General features: G+C 47.6%; 1 protein-coding gene across 3 annotated transcripts in view; it reads right to left on the minus strand.

The window, feature by feature from the left end:
- CHD6 (chromodomain helicase DNA binding protein 6) overlaps nt 1-17,218 on the minus strand; it is a 188,699-nt gene that overhangs the window by 83,000 nt on the left and 88,481 nt on the right. For all 3 annotated transcript variants that reach the window (XM_040435016.1, XM_040435018.1, XM_040435017.1), the window contains 6 exons: nt 11,997-12,062; nt 11,645-11,703; nt 10,777-10,894; nt 8,518-8,604; nt 7,744-7,878; nt 6,402-6,523 (listed from right to left, as the gene is read on the minus strand). In XM_040435016.1, the coding sequence (XP_040290950.1) occupies nt 6,402-6,523; nt 7,744-7,878; nt 8,518-8,604; nt 10,777-10,894; nt 11,645-11,703; nt 11,997-12,062 (587 nt within the window). The remainder of the gene's footprint in view (nt 1-6,401; nt 6,524-7,743; nt 7,879-8,517; nt 8,605-10,776; nt 10,895-11,644; nt 11,704-11,996; nt 12,063-17,218) is intronic.

The following is a 17,218-nucleotide window of genomic DNA, read 5'->3' on the forward strand; positions in this document are numbered from 1 at the left end:
TCACTTGCCTAAAGTGTGAATAAAACACTGAACTGTTTGATCCAAAGAACTTGTTCTTGCCTCTATACTGCGTCCGCTAATCTTATCTACCAGAGCGAGTCCCCACAATTGGTGGAGGATGCGGGGAAGAGCAGTGAGGCTGGCGTGAACGCCGATAATTTTGGTTTCTGCATCTTTCAGGCACGGTTGTATGTCGTACATTAAACCAGCTGTATTACAACCAGTGCCCTACAACAAAATGGAGGCTGTTGTGATGGCCCTCATGGAGGCTAATCTGCAGCAGCGAGAGACAAACCTGCAGCAAAGCAAGGCTAATAAGCAGCAGGAGACTAAGCAGTTGCTGCTACAACACATGATGGCTTTGCAGACAGCAGGAGCAACCCCAAGCATCCACGATGCCCGGAAAGCAGTCCGTGCCGCAATTCCTAAGGATGACCCCCGCAGACGACATCGTAACCTACCTGGCAATGTAAAAGAAAGTGGCCATCAGGGAAAAGCTACCCTGTGACCAGAGGGCTGAGGTCGTGGCTCCGTTCCTGGCATCCGATTCCCAGCGGGTGTATTTCGACTTGCCGGACGATCAAGCGGCCGACTACCAAAAAGTAAAGAGTGAGATTTTGGCAAGACTGGGGGTGAATGTGTTGGTCCGGGCCCAGCGGGTACATCAGTGGAAGTTTAGGCCGGCTGAGCCTGCGAGGACCCAGTATTATGACTTATTCCACCTCTTGCAAAAGTGGCTACAGCCTGATGTAGTCTGCAAACCCCGGAAATCTCCACCCCAGGCCCGGAGATTTGAGCCAATAAAACTTGCCCGGGATGTACCCACGGTGGACCTGGCTCCGATAGTCTGCTGGCAGTGTCAGGAGCTGACTGTCCCCATTAGTTTGAGCCCATGGACACTAATTATGGCCACCATTCGTTGCTATATGTCAGGAGGCTGTGTGCAACAGGTACCCCAGAGTCTCTAGATCACTTGTGCCAGGTGAAAGTGGGAGAGACTCCGGCGGAGTAGTAAGGGCTACGATCCACTGAGTATACTGGCCGGAAAGTTGTGGTGATGTGCATCCACGGAGTCTTAAAAGACTACCCCACCGCGTTGGTGTCTCTAACCACGGTAGCCAGTAGATGGACCCACGAGGTGGCTGTCGCCACAAATCTACATTATGAACTTATAATAAAGAGAGACTTCCCGGCACTATGGCCTGCTATGAGAGTGACTGATACCCATGAGACAGGGATAACCCTAGCAGAGTGGCCCGGCTAAGGGGGAAGACCAGAACCCTGGAAACCTGAGACCGAAGGGCCAGCGGTAGAGGTGACCGCCACTTCGGTGGAAGAGGGGGAGACAACCCCACTAAGTGTGATGGTGGGAGACCTGGAGGACTTGCCACCGGGTCCTGAATTGGCAGACCTCAATGTCTCAGGGGATAATTTTGATACCGCCCAATGTCGGGACCCAAACCTATCCCGCGCCTAGAAAAATGTGTTAACAGTAGATGGTGAAGCACAACAACCTGGACAGAGTCAGTGTTTCCCCGTTTTGTGGTTCATCAGGACATGTTGTATCGGCTAAACCAACTACAGGGTGAGCCTATTGAACAGTTGGTGGTCCCCAAAGCTTATCGCAAGCTTGTGTTAGATCTATCCCACCAACCCGTTCTCAGGGGTCACCTTGGGCTGCAGAAAACTCAGGATTGTATTCTACAGCGGTTTTACTGGCCCAGCATATTCAAAGAAGTGGAAGAGTTTTGTAAGTCTTGCCCGACCTGCCAGATAACTAGCCCCCAGCCACATTTCCGTAGTCCCCTAGTACCTCTCCCGATTATCGAAGTACCGTTCGTCCGAATAGCTATGGACCTCATAGGCCCAGTACCGAAGTCCACCAGAGGGCATCAACACATCTTAGTCATTCTAGACTACGCCACTCGGTACCCGGAGGCGGTGCCTCTGCGACATACCTTAGCCAAACTCATAGCTAAGGAGTTAATGGAGATGTTTTCCCGAGTAGGAGTACCTAAAGAGGTTCTGACCGACCAAGGGACCCCTTTTATATCCAAGGTGATGAGAGAACTCTGTAAGTTGCTGCACAAAAAAACAACTACGGACGTCCGTTTACTATCCGCAAACGAATGGTCTGGTAGAACGGTTTAACCAAACATTAAAAAATTTGTTAAAAAAGGTAGTGTCTAAAGATGGGAAGAACTGGGACCTCCTTCTGCCCTATCTCATGTTCGCAGTGCGAGAGGTATCCCAGGCCTCTACTGGGTTCTCGCCCTTCGAACTGCTATATGGCAGACACCCTCACGGTCTCTTGGACGTGGCTAAAGAGGCGTGGGAACAACAACCTTCTTCACATAAAAGTGTCATTGAGTAGGTTACCCAGATGCAAGATCGGATAGATAAAGTGTTGCCTCTTGTTAGGGAGCATATGGAGGCAGCCCAGCGAGCCCAGAGTCGAGTCTATAAATCGGCAGGCTTGGGTCCGGATCTTTAACCCGGGTGATCGGGTTTTGGTTCTGGTGCCGACCGTGGACAGCAAGTTCTTGGCAAGATGGCAGGGGCCCTACAAGGTTCTCGAGAAAATTGGAGATGTAAACTATAAGGTACACCAGCCAGGGCGGCGAAAGCCGGCGCAGGTTTACCTTGTGAATTTACTCAAACCGTGGAAAGATAGGGAAACCTGTACAGAAGTCAGGCCGCGGACGGGTTTTCTATGAGAAGAGGTACTGGCCCCTCTGTCTGATGCAAGAGAGGCGGCTGCCACAGTAAAAATTGCTGACAGCCTCTCCGCTAAACAGACTCAGGAGGGCAGGGAGTTTGTTAGTCGGAACACGGATGTGTTCTCGGACCACCCTGAACGCACTTCCATAATCCAGCATGACATTGTCACTGAGCCTCAGGCAAAAGTTCGATTAAAACCATACTGGGTACCCGAGGCTCGACGACAAGCCATATCGAAGGAGAAGTAGCTAATGTTGCAGCTAGACGTCACTGAGGAGTCAAAAAGTGAGTGGGCCAGTCCTATAGTATTGATACCCAAGCTGGACGGGACGTTAAACTTAACTAAGTTTCCAAATTTGATGCGTATCCCATGCCCCGGGTGGAAGAGCTCATAGAGAGGTTAGGACAAGCCCGGTATCATTCTGTTTTGGACCTCACGAAAGGGTACTGGCAGGTGCCCATAACGGAGGCTGCCAAAGAGAAAACTGCCTTCATCACGCCCTAGGGGCTGTACCAATATAAGGTGTTACCCTTTGGTCTGCATGGTGCCCCTACCACTTTTCAGCGACTAATGGACATTGTGCTTCGTGCACATCGTCAGTACGCTTCGGCTTACCTGGACGATATGGTCATCCACAGTACCGACTGGGAAAGTCACCTGCCCAAAGTGCAGGCTGTAGAAGACTCCCTTCGGAAAGCTGGCCTAACAGCTAACCCAAAAAAATGTGCAATAGAATTAGAAGAGACGAAGTACCTGGGGTATGTCATTGAGCGCGGAGTCATGAAACCCCAAGTGAACAAAATAAAGGCGATACGGAATTGGCCCGAAATGTCACCACTAGGCAAATAAAGTCATTCCTGGGAATGGTGGGCTATTACATGAGGTTTGTTCCCCACTTTGCTACACTAGCTGCGCCCTTGACACAACTCTTGAAGGGACACAAGTCAATGATGGTTCGCTGGGATGATCGGGCGGAGGAGGCTTTCTCCGCTTTGAAGATGGCACTGTGCGGGTCCCTGGTTTTGGTGATGCCCGACTTCAAAAGGAAGTTTATAATACAGACCGATGCCTTCCGAAGTAGGCCTCGGTGCTGTACTTTCTCAGGAAGTCAACTGGGAGGAGCATCCCGTTGTCTTCCTCAGCCGTAAGCTCACCCCAGCCGAGACCCAGTATAGTATAGTGGAGAGAGTGTGCCTGGCTATCAAGTGGGCACTAGAATTGGTCTCGCTCTCTACAAAACTTTAAGTTTTCGGTGGAACACAGAGCAGGCTGGTTACAGGGAAACGCGGATGCCCTGTCCCAGGTACACTGTCTGGTGTATGTTCACCCCCTCAGGGTTGAACAAAGGGGGGTGGGGGTTGGGGGGTGAGAGGTTTTTGGTCTGTGAAAACAGGTATTTTCCTCCCAGCATGTGCTGCTGGCGTGATTTACAGCCAGATAAGGTCAAATACCTGACCAGATTTTAAATGCCGGTCCGGGGGTTTTGGCAGCACCTGGCTGTCCTTAAATAGGCAGCTGGGTTCAGAAGCGAGGTCTCTGTGTTTGGATCTGGGAGCCTTGTGTCTGGATGAAGGCTTGTTACCTTTTAGGTGTGAAAACAGATTGGTGTTGCTATGAGCAAGGACTCTGAGGCAGGATTGCTGCATGGTGTGAATTACCACCAACACCGCAAGGTGACTTTTTTGTTTGAATATGACTGCTTGTTTTGTCACTTGCCTAAAGTGTGAATAAAACACTGAACTGTTTTTATCCAAAGAACTTGTTGTTGCCTCTATACTGCTTCCGATAATCCTGTCTACCAGAGCGAGTCCCCACAATATATATATATATATATATATATACATATACATATACACACTGCTCAAAAAAATAAAGGGAACACAAAAATAACACATCCTAGATCTGAGTTAATTAAATATTCTTCTGAAATACTTTGTTCTTTACATAGTTGAATGTGCTGACAACAAAATCACAGAAAAATAAAAAAATGGAAATCAAATTTTTCAACCCATGGAGGTCTGGATTTGGAGTCACACTCAAAATTAAAGTGGAAAAACACACTACAGGCTGATCCAACTTTGATGTAATGTCCTTAAAACAAGTCAAAATGAGGCTCAGTAGTGTGTGTGGCCTTCAATTGCCTGTATGACCTCCCTACAACGCCTGTGCATGCTCCTGATGAGGTGGCGGGCGGTCTCCTGAGGGATCTCCTCCCAGACCTGGACTAAAGCATCTGCCAACTCCTGGACAGTCTGTGGTGCAACGTGACGTTGGTGGATAGAGCGAGACATGATGTCCCAGATGTGCTCAATTGGATTCAGGTCTGGGGAACGGGCGGGCCAGTCCATAGCATCAATGCCTTCGTCTTGCAGGAACTGCTGACAATGAGGACTAGCATTGTCTTGCATTAGGAGGAACCCAGGGCCAACCGCACCAGCATATGGTCTCACAAGGGGTCTGAGGATCTCATCTCGGTACCTAATGGCAGTCAGGCTACCACTGGCGAGCACATGGAGAGCTGTGTGGCCCTCCAAAGAAATGCCACCCCACACCATTACTGACCCAATGCCAAACCGGTCATGCTGGAGGATGTTGCAGGCAGCAGAACGTTCTCCACCGCGTCTCAAGACTCTGTCACGTCTGTCACATGTGCTCAGTGTGAACCTGCTTTCATCTGTGAAGAGCACAGGGCGCCAGTGGCGAATTTGCCAATCTTGGTGTTCTCTGGCAAATGACAAACGTCCTGCACGGTGTTGGGCTGTAAGCACAACCCCCACCTGTGGACGTCGGGCCCTCATAGAGTCTGTTTCTGACCGTTTGAGCAGACACATGCACATTTGTGGCTTGCTGGAGGTCATTTTGCAGGGCTCTGGCAGTGCTCCTCCTGTTCCTCCTTGCACAAAGGCGGATGTAGCGGTCCTGCTGCTGGGTTGTTGCCCTCCTACGGCCTCCTCCACGTCTCCTGATGTACTGGCCTGTCTCCTGGTTGCGCCTCCATGCTCTGGACACTACGCTGACAGACACAGCAAACCTTCTTGCCACAGCTCGCATTGATGTGCCATCCTGGATAAGCTGCACTATCTGAGCCACTTGTGTGGGTTGTAGACTCCGTCTCATGCTACTATTAGAGTGAAAGCACCGCCAGCATTCAAAAGTGACCAAAACATCAGCCAGGAAGCATAGGAACTGAGAAGTGGTCTGTGGTCACCACCTGCAGAACCACTCCTTTATTGGGGGTGTCTTGCTAATTGCCTATAATTTCCACCTGTTGTCTATTCCATTTGTACAACAGCATGTGAAATTGATTGTCACTCAGTGTTGCGTCCTAAGTGGACAGTTTGATTTCACAGAAGTGTGATTGACTTGGAGTTACATTGTGTTGTTTAAGTGTTCCCTTTATTTTTTTGAGCAGTGTATATATATATATATATATATATATATATATATATATATATATATATATATAGCAGCCTAGGCTCATGCACTCACTGAGCTGCACAAAGACCATGTGTTCAATGAACGTGTCGTCAGTGGCCTGGGAAGAGGCCGCAGAGCTTACCGAAGCACCACTGAGGGGTGTGCTGGGCTGATGACCTATCCACAGGATAGGTCATCAATATTCTACTCTTTGGAAACCCCTTTAATGAAACTTACATACACTGATTTAAATGAATCTCACCTGTTGTACCAGTTAAACAGGAGCCAATTCATGCCCTCCAGTTGGTACTCCCTTAGTTGGTTATTATTTTTGTATGTACGAGAACACTCCAGCTTCTGCCAGCTTTCAGAAGACGGCCTCTCCTAGACCCAAAAAAAAAAAAAAAAAACACAGTATGTAGAAATTAGGTTCCATCAATGATCTTCAAAGGAAGATCTCATAAAGAACAGATTGATTAGAATAGGTATTGCCTGTGCAATGGGTTACTATGAAGAGCCAAACTACTCATCACAGTTAGAAAACTCTCCTCATATGATTGCTTGCCAAGCCCTGCAGTAAGCACACAGTGTAAGACTCAGCAGATTTCTGTCCCTATCTACCCACTTTAGTCTAATACAGAGTCCATTTTATTGCCTTAGTCGCTTTGTAGAGATGCATCTTTCAGTACAATACTCAGCAGAAAGGTCAGCATATTGCAGCCATAGGTACAGAGTTATAATAGCAAAAATGGTGCAAAAACATTGTGCAATATGGCTACTAGGAGTACTGATTGAATAAACCCGACTAGAGTCCTGTGCACTCATGAGGGGAGGGCTCCCGACATCTGCACTGCCCCTCTCTGCAGTGACCGTGCATACGCAGCTGCCTGTCCGGCACAGGTGATCGGGGCAGGGTGAGCGCTCTCCTCATGAATACACCAAGCTCCTAAACTATATACTCTGTGCCATTTAGCTTCAAGTATCGCTGAAAGAATACACTATGTTTTTGCGCCGTGTTCGCTACTAGGAGCATGGACCATTGTGCAGCATATTAAGCCAACACATCCGCTTGATGGACAGTGGTACTGCAGCAAAGACTTCACTTCTCCTTATTTACCATAGAATGTAGCAATTTAATCAAAAACTTGTATTTTTGAACTGAGAAATGATTATATAGAAAAATAAATATGTTACCCTGTGATGTAATGGTCTTAAAAAGGGTTTTCCAGGATTTTACTATCCTCTGGACAGGTCATCAGTATCTGATTGTGGGGGGTGTTTGAGAAGGTAGTGGTGCTCCTGTGAGCGCTGTGGCCTTTTCTTTCCTCACCAAGCACAGCGCCGTACATTGTATAGCGGCTGTGCTTGGCATCGCACTCAGCCCCTTTCACTTTTATGCAGATGAGCGGCTCCTAGGCCACGTGACACATGAACGTGTCGTCACTGGCCAAGGAAAAGCTCAGAGAAGTGCCTTTTCAAACTGCTGATCAACAGGGGTCCAGGGTGTCGGACCCCTACTGATTAGATATTGAAGAGGATAGGTCATCAGTATTAAAATCTAGGAAAACCCCTTTAATACCACTAGCAAATAAAGTGTTACCAACCGTTACATTGATGTCAGGGAGAACTTGCAGGGTTTCAAACTCCTTGACTTTGCCTGGATCAACATCTTCCTCAAGCTCCCAAGTGCTTTCTTCATAAGACAGTGAACACCATTTCACTAGATAATGCGTCACCTCCTGTAGAACACAATTTATTTTCTCAAATTTCATGTACTACACTATCTTCAATGAAAATATGTCAAGCCTACTAAGCAAGTCTATAACCTACAAGTACTGTCAACCCCATTCACATTAGTTTTGTCTCCACATTATTCTGTACCTCAGTACTTACAGAAAAATATAGAGAGTTTTACACCGTCATTGATTTTAGGGGATTTTTGTCACTCAGTTCTATTAGGTCATCTGGGCTCAGGATCAGCTAATTACTGCTGGTCTGGCTTCTCTAACCTCCAGGTCACCAGCTGTTATCACAGGGCGGTAAGCCTCATCTGGCCATACACTGAATGGAATGTATATATGAGTATGATGGTTCATTCAAATGAATGAGCGGCTCCCTGATATGGCTCATAGAGACGGTCCTGGTTGGGGGAGAACCCTCTAAGCTAACATGGTGGACATGGTTTGTCTTAATAGGAAAACCCATATAAAGATATAAAGAGCTGTATTTAGTAGCCGGGTATCACTCCTGGCCCAATGTGCAAAAGGGTGCATCTTTTAGATGTTTTCTCAAAAAAATAAATCTCAGTGCCTGCTTACTTATTAGATTTAATGTGACCAGCAGGTGTGCACATCTAATGAAAAAAATTGTCAACTTACTTCTCCTGTGTCAGAGTCCTTTGTATGAGCAACTTCTAATACTCTGTCCACCTCCACATAGTCTGGATTAAACATATCTTCATCTGGCTATGGGACAGAAGTGAAGGCATTTGTCAGGCATCATTGTATCAAAGGGGTTGTTACAACTGGGGCATTTATGAAACAATGATAGGATACGCCAAAATTGTCCTTATCGGACATTTTTGAAATATCCTATCACCACATGCATAGCATCGCCTCCATTAACTCCTATGGGACTTCCGAAAGTAGCCAAGCATACTCGCTCAGCTTTTTTCTGAAGTTCTACAGCAGTGAATAGAGAAAGCTGCATGCATGTGTGCCGTGCCCTCTGTACATGGTTGTATTATTCTTAAGATAAGAGTAGGTCCCAGAGGTGGGACCACACAGATCAGACATTTATGGCATATCCTATTGATATGCCATACATTTCCCTGATGGAAGTGACCCTCAAAAGGCAATGTCCTGACACAAAAACACATCCTTAGACAATATAATTACACATGAACAGAATTTCCTTCAAATTTCTCCAAGCTTGAACAGGTTTTCCCAAGGGAGGTACCAAGGTAAGTGAACATGTACTCCAATAAATTGCTTCCATGAAATGGTCAGATAAAAAAAATTCTTGCAGATCATCCAAAGCCCTTAGGGTCGGTACTCCACACAGAGAGTTCAGTCAATCTATGCTCTGGTGAGCCTGGACTTTGTTCACAATGTTGCGCCAGATGGGCATAATAATGGAGTCTGCTGTGCTATTCTACACAATAAAGACGGAAACCTGACAGATCAAGTAAACGGGATCCCTTACAAAATGGATCAAACTTGGATCCTGTGGCATATGAAGACAGTAGGGCAGATTGATCATAGACCGGTAGCATATACAGTACAGACCAAAAGTTTGGACACACCTTCTCATTCAAAGAGTTTTCTTTATTTTCATGACTATGAAGGCATCAAAACTATGAATTAACACATGTGGAATTATATACATAACAAACAAGTGTGAAACAACTGAAAATATGTCATATTCTAGGTTCTTCAAAGTAGCCACCTTTTGCTTTGATTACTGCTTTGCACACTCTTGGCATTCTCTTGAGGAGCTTCAAGAGGTAGTCCCCTGAAATGGTCTTCCAACAGTCTTGAAGGAGTTCCCATAGATGCTTAGCACTTGTTGGCCCTTTTGCCTTCACTCTGCGGTCCAGCTCACCCCAAACCATCTCGATTGGGTTCAGGTCCGGTGACTGTGGAGGCCAGGTCATCTGGCGCAGCACCCCATCACTCTCCTTCATGGTCAAATAGCCCTTACTTTTAAAGTTTTCCCAATTTTTCGGCTGACTGACTGATCTTAATTTCTTAAAGTAATGATGGCCACTCATTTTTCTTTACTTAGCTGCTTTTTTCTTGCCATAATACTAATTCTAACAGTCTATTCAGTAGGACTATCAGCTGTGTATCCACCTGACTTCTCCTCAACGCAACTGATGGTCCCAACCCCATTTATAAGGCAAGAAATCCCACTTATTAAACCTGACAGGGCAGACCTGTGAAGTGAAAACCATTTCAGGGGACTACCTCTTGAAGCTCATCAAGAGAATGCCAAGAGTGTTCAAAGCAGTAATCAAAGCAAAAGGTGGCTACTTTGAAGAACCTAGAATATGACGTATTTTCAGTTGTTTCACACTTGTTTGTTATGTATATAATTCCACATGTGTTAATTCATAGTTTTGATGCCTTCAGTGTGAATCTACAATTTTCATAGTCATGAAAATAAAGAAAACTCTTTGAATGAGAAGGTGTGTCCAAACTTTTGGTCTGTACTGTACCTCGTCATAAATTAGGCTCAGCATCCGGCAATCTGTGCGCCTGAACTAAAATCTACAGCAGCCCCTCGTTGGAGTAGATTTCAGTGTTATTCTTTAGCAGATAATAATTGTGGCCCCTTCCTTGCCCCCTTTTGGGAAAGTGGCGAGGCCAGCGGAGAAATAGCAAAGTGCAGTTAAAAAAAAGTCACAAACGCGCAGTCTGCAACTATATCACGCCACAAAAGTGGCATATTTTAATGAAAAATGTGGGCCAGTGTAATCAGGATTGGGCTATTACACTGAAAGTACAACTGTCGATATAAATGGGCAGAGTCAGAGGAGAACACTCTTTGGATGAATTGCAGGACAGGTACAGAGAGAGAAGGAGAAAGGCAATATAAAAGTGATGTGCAATACTTCTACCAAACTTCATGCCAACCTCAGTGAAAATATGCTTCATCTGTGCTTGCTTGTTTCGAAACCTCTTGATTTTCTGTTGGATCCTTGGATCCTTTTCCAGATCTTCTAGCGTTGCCCACTTACAGTGGAGATAGGAACTGAAAGATCAAACAAAATAAAGGAGCCATCATGAACCAATGAAACCGAGCCATGGAAACCTCTTGCATGTTTAGGTACATCTCTTGCATTAACATATAGACCACTGTTAGGATCAGGCTGAGCTGTCTACCAATGATGTCTATGAAAGTTATAGAAAGAACCTAGAAAGCTTTTTGTAACTCCCATAGACTTCAATGAAGAGAGCCACACCATAGCCACCTCTTCATATCACAAACTGTGTTCAGGGAACTCCCATCATTCCAAGAAGTGGGGATCCTAGAAATGTGACCTCCACTTGTCAGGGATTCATGGAATATCCTTCGGAGGTGCCATCGAAGCTTGAGAAGAAAATACCCCTATAGTGGGGCTTTCCATGACATAAATCAATGCTTGATCATTGGTGGTCTGCTAAAGCAGTGGTAATCCAAGCTCCCTAATTTTCTTTTACATTGGGACAGTGCAGTTCATATGAGCACGGATCTACCAAGTACTACAGCTCAGTTCCATTAACTTGAATTGGCCTGAGCTGCAGTACCAGAGGCCCAGGTAATTGTTCAGATAAGATGATATGCCTGTGTCAACAGTTAATGACCATAAATCCAGCTGGAGAGACGTTCCAGAAATTCCTTCCACCCACAGACACCAAATGTAAATGGTGTGACCAGTCAGCAGATGACAATGGACTCTAAGCCATAACATGTCATGGTATTCATCAGTCACAATAATAGAAAGAACCTGAAGCGACATACAAATTTCTATACTTGACAAAGAATTCCTCCACCTCCAATGGCATTCCTCCAGGAATGAGCTGAAATAGAAAAGAATTTGGAAAATGACATACTTGCATACTTATGTATTTTACATCAGTAATGCATTCAAATGGTGACAGGGCCAGGTATGATCAGATTTCCAATGCTTGGCCCTGTCAATCAAAGTGCAGAGGGTGCAGAAATTGCAGAGAGAGCAATGCGGGCACATATGAACATGGAACCAAGACAGATGCCTTCAGCTGCCAAGAGCACATGTATCAGGTCAGCCAGTTTCATAGGTAGCAATCTGCTGACAGATGCCCTTTAAGGCAATCCGGCTACAGCGGCTTACTTCTTTCTGAACTACTTTTGAAGACAGGATCCTTTCAATGATGTTGGCATCGTCTTCAGGGGGTTCCTACAAAACAAATAACAGCATGAAAATAGGCAAGATTTTTTTCCCATGAACTCTTCCATATACACAGGAACACCACAAAAAATGCAGCACAGTTTGGCGGCTATGTGAAAATCTTTAAAAAAAAGTTGCCTAAAGCTTTATGGCTTTACCACCACAAAACATTTATGTATATTACCAGCTGATCCAGACCACCGTAATGCATTGTCATGTGCCATATTGTTCAATGCAGTTGCAGATATGGTATATACTCAAGGGACGCTCTCAGTGTAGTATATGCCAAACGTATCCACAGACCCAAAAGCAACAAATGAGAAAGTGAAACGTGATGCGACCAGAACCTTACTTTCCACTCAGTGCTTCAGACATGGGTGGCATTTTTTTTTGCTTTTGGCATCAAATTCGCCAAGCAGATCTCAGCATCTGAGAAGTGGTCTGAGTGACTGACTGCTCCTGCTGAATACCTTTTTCAAATACTGTCCGGTAAGTGGAGGACAAGCCCTTGTACAATTACATGTGTAGTTTTAATTGATTTACAAAGATGCTACCAACTCTCCCCTAAAGCTAATTCTCCTACTAACTAGTTCTGAAGAATGAAGACACAGAACAAAACAAATACACTACACGTTTACCCCTTGGCAATATCAGCCGTATATAAATACAGCATAATGGGACGATGAAGCGATGAGCAGACTCCATACATGGCAGGTGCCAGCTGTGTAATACAGCTGACACCTGCCTACAGTGACGGGATCAGAGAGAACGCCGATCTGCATCTGAGCGTTTAACGAGAGGGGAGGGGTCCCCGCTGACCTCTGTTTGTCCCACCTGCAGTGAACTTGCGTATAGGTTGTCATGGCAGGTTGGGACCTTGCGAAAGCTCCAAGGCCTGCCACGGTTATCTTCCTATTAAAGAGATATTCCGGTTATATCAAGTTATACACAGGATAGGGGATAACCATAAGATCGTGGGGGGAAGGGGGTCCTACTGCTGGGACCCCCACCAATCACAAGAATAGGGACCCTAAACCCTGTGGAGCCTCCAGAAATGAATGAAGTGTGTGGTTCAGACATGCGCACGGCTGCTCCTTTTATTTTATGGGAGTTTCGGAAATCCCATAGAAATGAATGGAGCGGCTGTGTGCATTTCCGACCACCCGCTCCATTCATTTCATTTTTTGCGGCCCTCGTTCTTGTGTCCCAGCAGAAGGACCCCCACCAATCTAATAGTTAGGGATATAACCGGAATATCTCTTTAAGGCCTGGGGGTCTAAGCATTATAGACTGCAATAACGGGAGCAGTGCTACAGTAAGCAGCCCTGTCCACTGCACAACGGACACAGCTTTGTAGCATCACCTCTGGAGCTAATACAGAACAGCTGAAAAACGAGATTTTTGTATAACTTACCAGTAAAATCTCTTTCTCGCTCTTTCCTTGGGGGACACAGAAGACCTTGGGTATAGCTCATCTCCATAGGAGGCGTGACACTAAGTGAAGACTGTTAAGCCCCTCCTCCACAGCTATACCCTCAGCCTGGAGAGAGAGCCTGCCAGTTGCGTGTCCAAGTAGTGAGAAAAGGCAAAGTCCAACAAGGAACCAACAAGCCAACTACCCAACGGGTAACAAAAAACTCGGAAACCGTGCAGAGAAAAACAATGAATGGGTGGGTGCTGTGTCCCCCAAGGAAAGAGCGAGAAAGAGATTTTACTGGTAAGTTATACAAAAATCTAGTTTTCTCGCCCAGTTTCCTTGGGGGACACAGAAGACCTTGGGACGTTCAAAAGCAGTCCAAAAGGGGAGGGACCACAGCTCCAAGGTGAAGCACCCGAAAGGCATCAATGAACCGCCGCCTGCAGACCCAGGCGGGCCAAGGCAGCATCTGCCAAAGCCAGAGTATGCACCCTGTAGAACTCGGTAAGGCGTGCAAGGAAGACCTGTGGCCGCCTTGCCCAAACGCATGGCCGAAGCCCAATGCCTCCGGCTCAGGAGGCAGCGACTGCTCTGGTGAAATGAACGGTGACACCAAAGGCAGAATCCTGCCCTTGGTGCGGTAACCTCAGCAATAGTCAATCTGATAAAGCGGAGAAAAAACCACCCTGGAGTCCGTCAACCCTATGCACGGACCTCCTGGAAACCCAAGAGGCCGAACGTCGACAAGAGTCGGAGATCTCCAAGTAAAAACGGCAAGGCTCAAACAACGTCCAAATTGGTGAAGTGTTGAAGCGAAAGGCAAACACCACCTTCAGAAGGAAGGAAGGAAGAAACGGGATGTAGAACAGCCCTGTCCTGGGAAAAGACTGAAGGCTCGGAACAAAAAAAGGGGCCATTCCGACACCCGTCAGAGACACGACTGATACGGAAACACAACCGTACAGGACAGAAGGGGTAGAGAGAACTTCTGTAACGGCTCCAAGGACAAAGATTGGAGCGCCGAGAGCTCAGTATGTAGTCCCCAGGGCGGTACCGAAGGACAGTACAGAGGAACCAAAGAGCCACTCCGAGGAAGAAGGACTTGACAGGCCCAGAGGGCCGGGGAACGCTGGAAGAGGAAGAACAGCGCAGACACATGACAACTCAAGTAAAGGAGTCCCAGTACCAGGTCCAGGTCGGACTGGAAAAAAGACAGAACCATGGGGAGAGAAATTCAGAGTGGGGAATGCACAGCTTCCCACAGAACCCCAGACAAAAAAAACCTAAGTCTTACGACAGATCCTGGACAAAACACAGCCAGGAGCGGACAGTAGCGAACCCGCTGGAGTCGCCTGGCAAGCGGGCGAAAACCCAATGTGATCAGGCGCAGACCAGTAACACGGGCAGAAGGGTCGACAAAAACTGGTCCCGTCGGCCCTCGAGCAACGTTGTCCCGTATCCACCCGAGTGGGGGAGCAGAAGGACAGACGGAATGGACCCAAAGGATCCGCCAGATGCCAGGACAAGACAAGGCTAAAGTCCATGCTGATGTAGCCACGTTGTACAGTCCCGGTGTGGAGATCAAAGGACAATCTGGACCGAAAGGTAGTCCCCCCAAGTTACCGAGAAGGTAAGTCTACCGCAGGACCATTGTCTTAGAATGGACCACGCAATCTGCACTCAGCGGGAGGACAGAACGCGGTAGACTCGGTAAATAGGCACACAGCTAATACAGCCAGTGTGAACAAGGGAGACAGTACCAGGCCAAAAGGAACACCGGAACCATCCACATGAACAACCATGCTCTCCCAGAAGGGAGGACAGTGAAAGAACAGCCTCTGAAGTCTGGCGGGGCAGAAGCCACATCAGAGTGATCTGTACCAAGCGGGAGCCAAACAGAGCCGGCGATAAGGTAGTCGAGACAGAGGCCGGCATAACACCCTCCAACCGAAAGGAGGAGGAGTGGCAACAGGGAAGCCATAGGACAGCCCAAAAGCAGAACTCCGCTACACTGTGAGACGCCCGGAACACCGCCTCGCAGAAAGCGAATACCCTGAAGAACTCAAGGCGGAGGTCCTCCGGACCTGGGTAATCGAGCACCCAAGAGAAGTTGGGTGACCTTCCCGAGAAAAGCGGCCCGAACCTGGTAGCAGATCAGACTGAAGCGTAGAGGCGCCAAGAGGAAGGACTCATACCACACTGCATCCAAAGAGGAGGAAATTGCAGCAGGCAAGGGAACCGCAGTCCTGCCAGAGCCAACGAAGAATTCGAGGGGCGCAGCAGGCAACAGCACTCTCGACCATGTGACCACTAGCGCAAGGAAGCAATGCCGCGGAAGGACGAATGGGCACGCATCTAGGACCCACAAACACTCCCTGGGATGAAAGGCCAACTAAATGAATGAGTACCACCCAGCTCGGTGCAGCAGAGAGCAATAGAGCCTGTCCGGGTCAGGTGGACAGAATGAACTCCTTAGAGACGAGTGTAAGGCTTGCGGCAAGCATCGTATCCCAAGAAAACAAAAGAATGCCGCAGGAAGCAGGTGAGGCATACGTACGAGCAGCCACGTAAGCAGTGAGAAAGCCAACCCACCTACAGGAGGAGAAGGCATACACGGCCCAAACAACGCCAAGAACGTCCGCTCACTGCAAAAAGGTTACTCAGCGAAAAAAGGGGGGCTCGCCACAGAGTGCCACAGCATGTACGGAATTGCAAAGTGCAACCTGAAAGGGAGTTATGCACAAGCCTAGTATAGCATGCGATGGAACGCAATCAGTCCGCCCCGAAAGGGGGGAAATTGTACCTGGCAAACTGCAGTCGGCAAGAGTGCAAAGGCCCGTCCCAAAAGGGAGTGATGCCCAAGGCCGTACCTACTTCAGAGAAGCAGGACATACCCTATAATCCAGCATGAACGCAGGAGGTCCACCTAGTGAAAGGGGAACATGCACAGGGTTATCCTAGCATTAAGTGAGTGTGCAATAATACACCCAACACTGAACTCAGCGAGAGTGCAACTACTCTGCCAATGAAGGGGGACATGTACAAGTCCAGCACAGCCATACAAGGACAGCCGTGAATCTCATGAGCGTGCCAAATTCTGCCCATGAAATGAAGGGTGGTCACGCACAAGGCCAGCACTGTCCAAGGAAGTGCAAGCGTTCCACCCATGTTAGAGGGCCATTCTCATGGCCAGCAATGTATCCGGTGAGAGTGTAGCATGCCGCCCAGAAAAAGGGGGGGTAATGCACATGGCCAGCATCTCATCCAGGGAGAGTGCGAGCACCCCGCCATGTATGGGAGTCATACACATGGCCAGCAACGTACCGGCGAGAGACAACACAGTCAGTGAGAATGTGTGTATGTCGCCTGAGGAAGGAAGGCATGCCCCTGGCTGGCAGCGAATCCAGCGAGAGTGCGTACACCGCCCACGGAAGCGGGGTCATGCCTATGGATCCAGTGAAAGTGCAAGTACCCTGCCATGTATGGGGTACATGCACATGGCCAGCAACGTACCTGCGAGAAAACATGTATGTATGCTGCCTGAGGGAAGGAGGCATACCCAAGGCCGGCAGCGAATCCAATGAGAGACAATGTAATAGAGCAGCACGAAATGCCAGCAGAATGCTTGGATGTATAGGGAGAGGTATAAGCAGTAGAAAGAGTGAAGTGCTTATGCCGCTGTACAGAACACTGGTGAGACCTCACTTGGAGTATTGTGCGCAGTACTGGAGGCCATATCTCCAGAAGG

This window comes from Bufo bufo, chromosome 6, assembly GCF_905171765.1.
Source record: "Bufo bufo chromosome 6, aBufBuf1.1, whole genome shotgun sequence".
Lineage (NCBI taxonomy): Eukaryota > Metazoa > Chordata > Amphibia > Anura > Bufonidae > Bufo > Bufo bufo.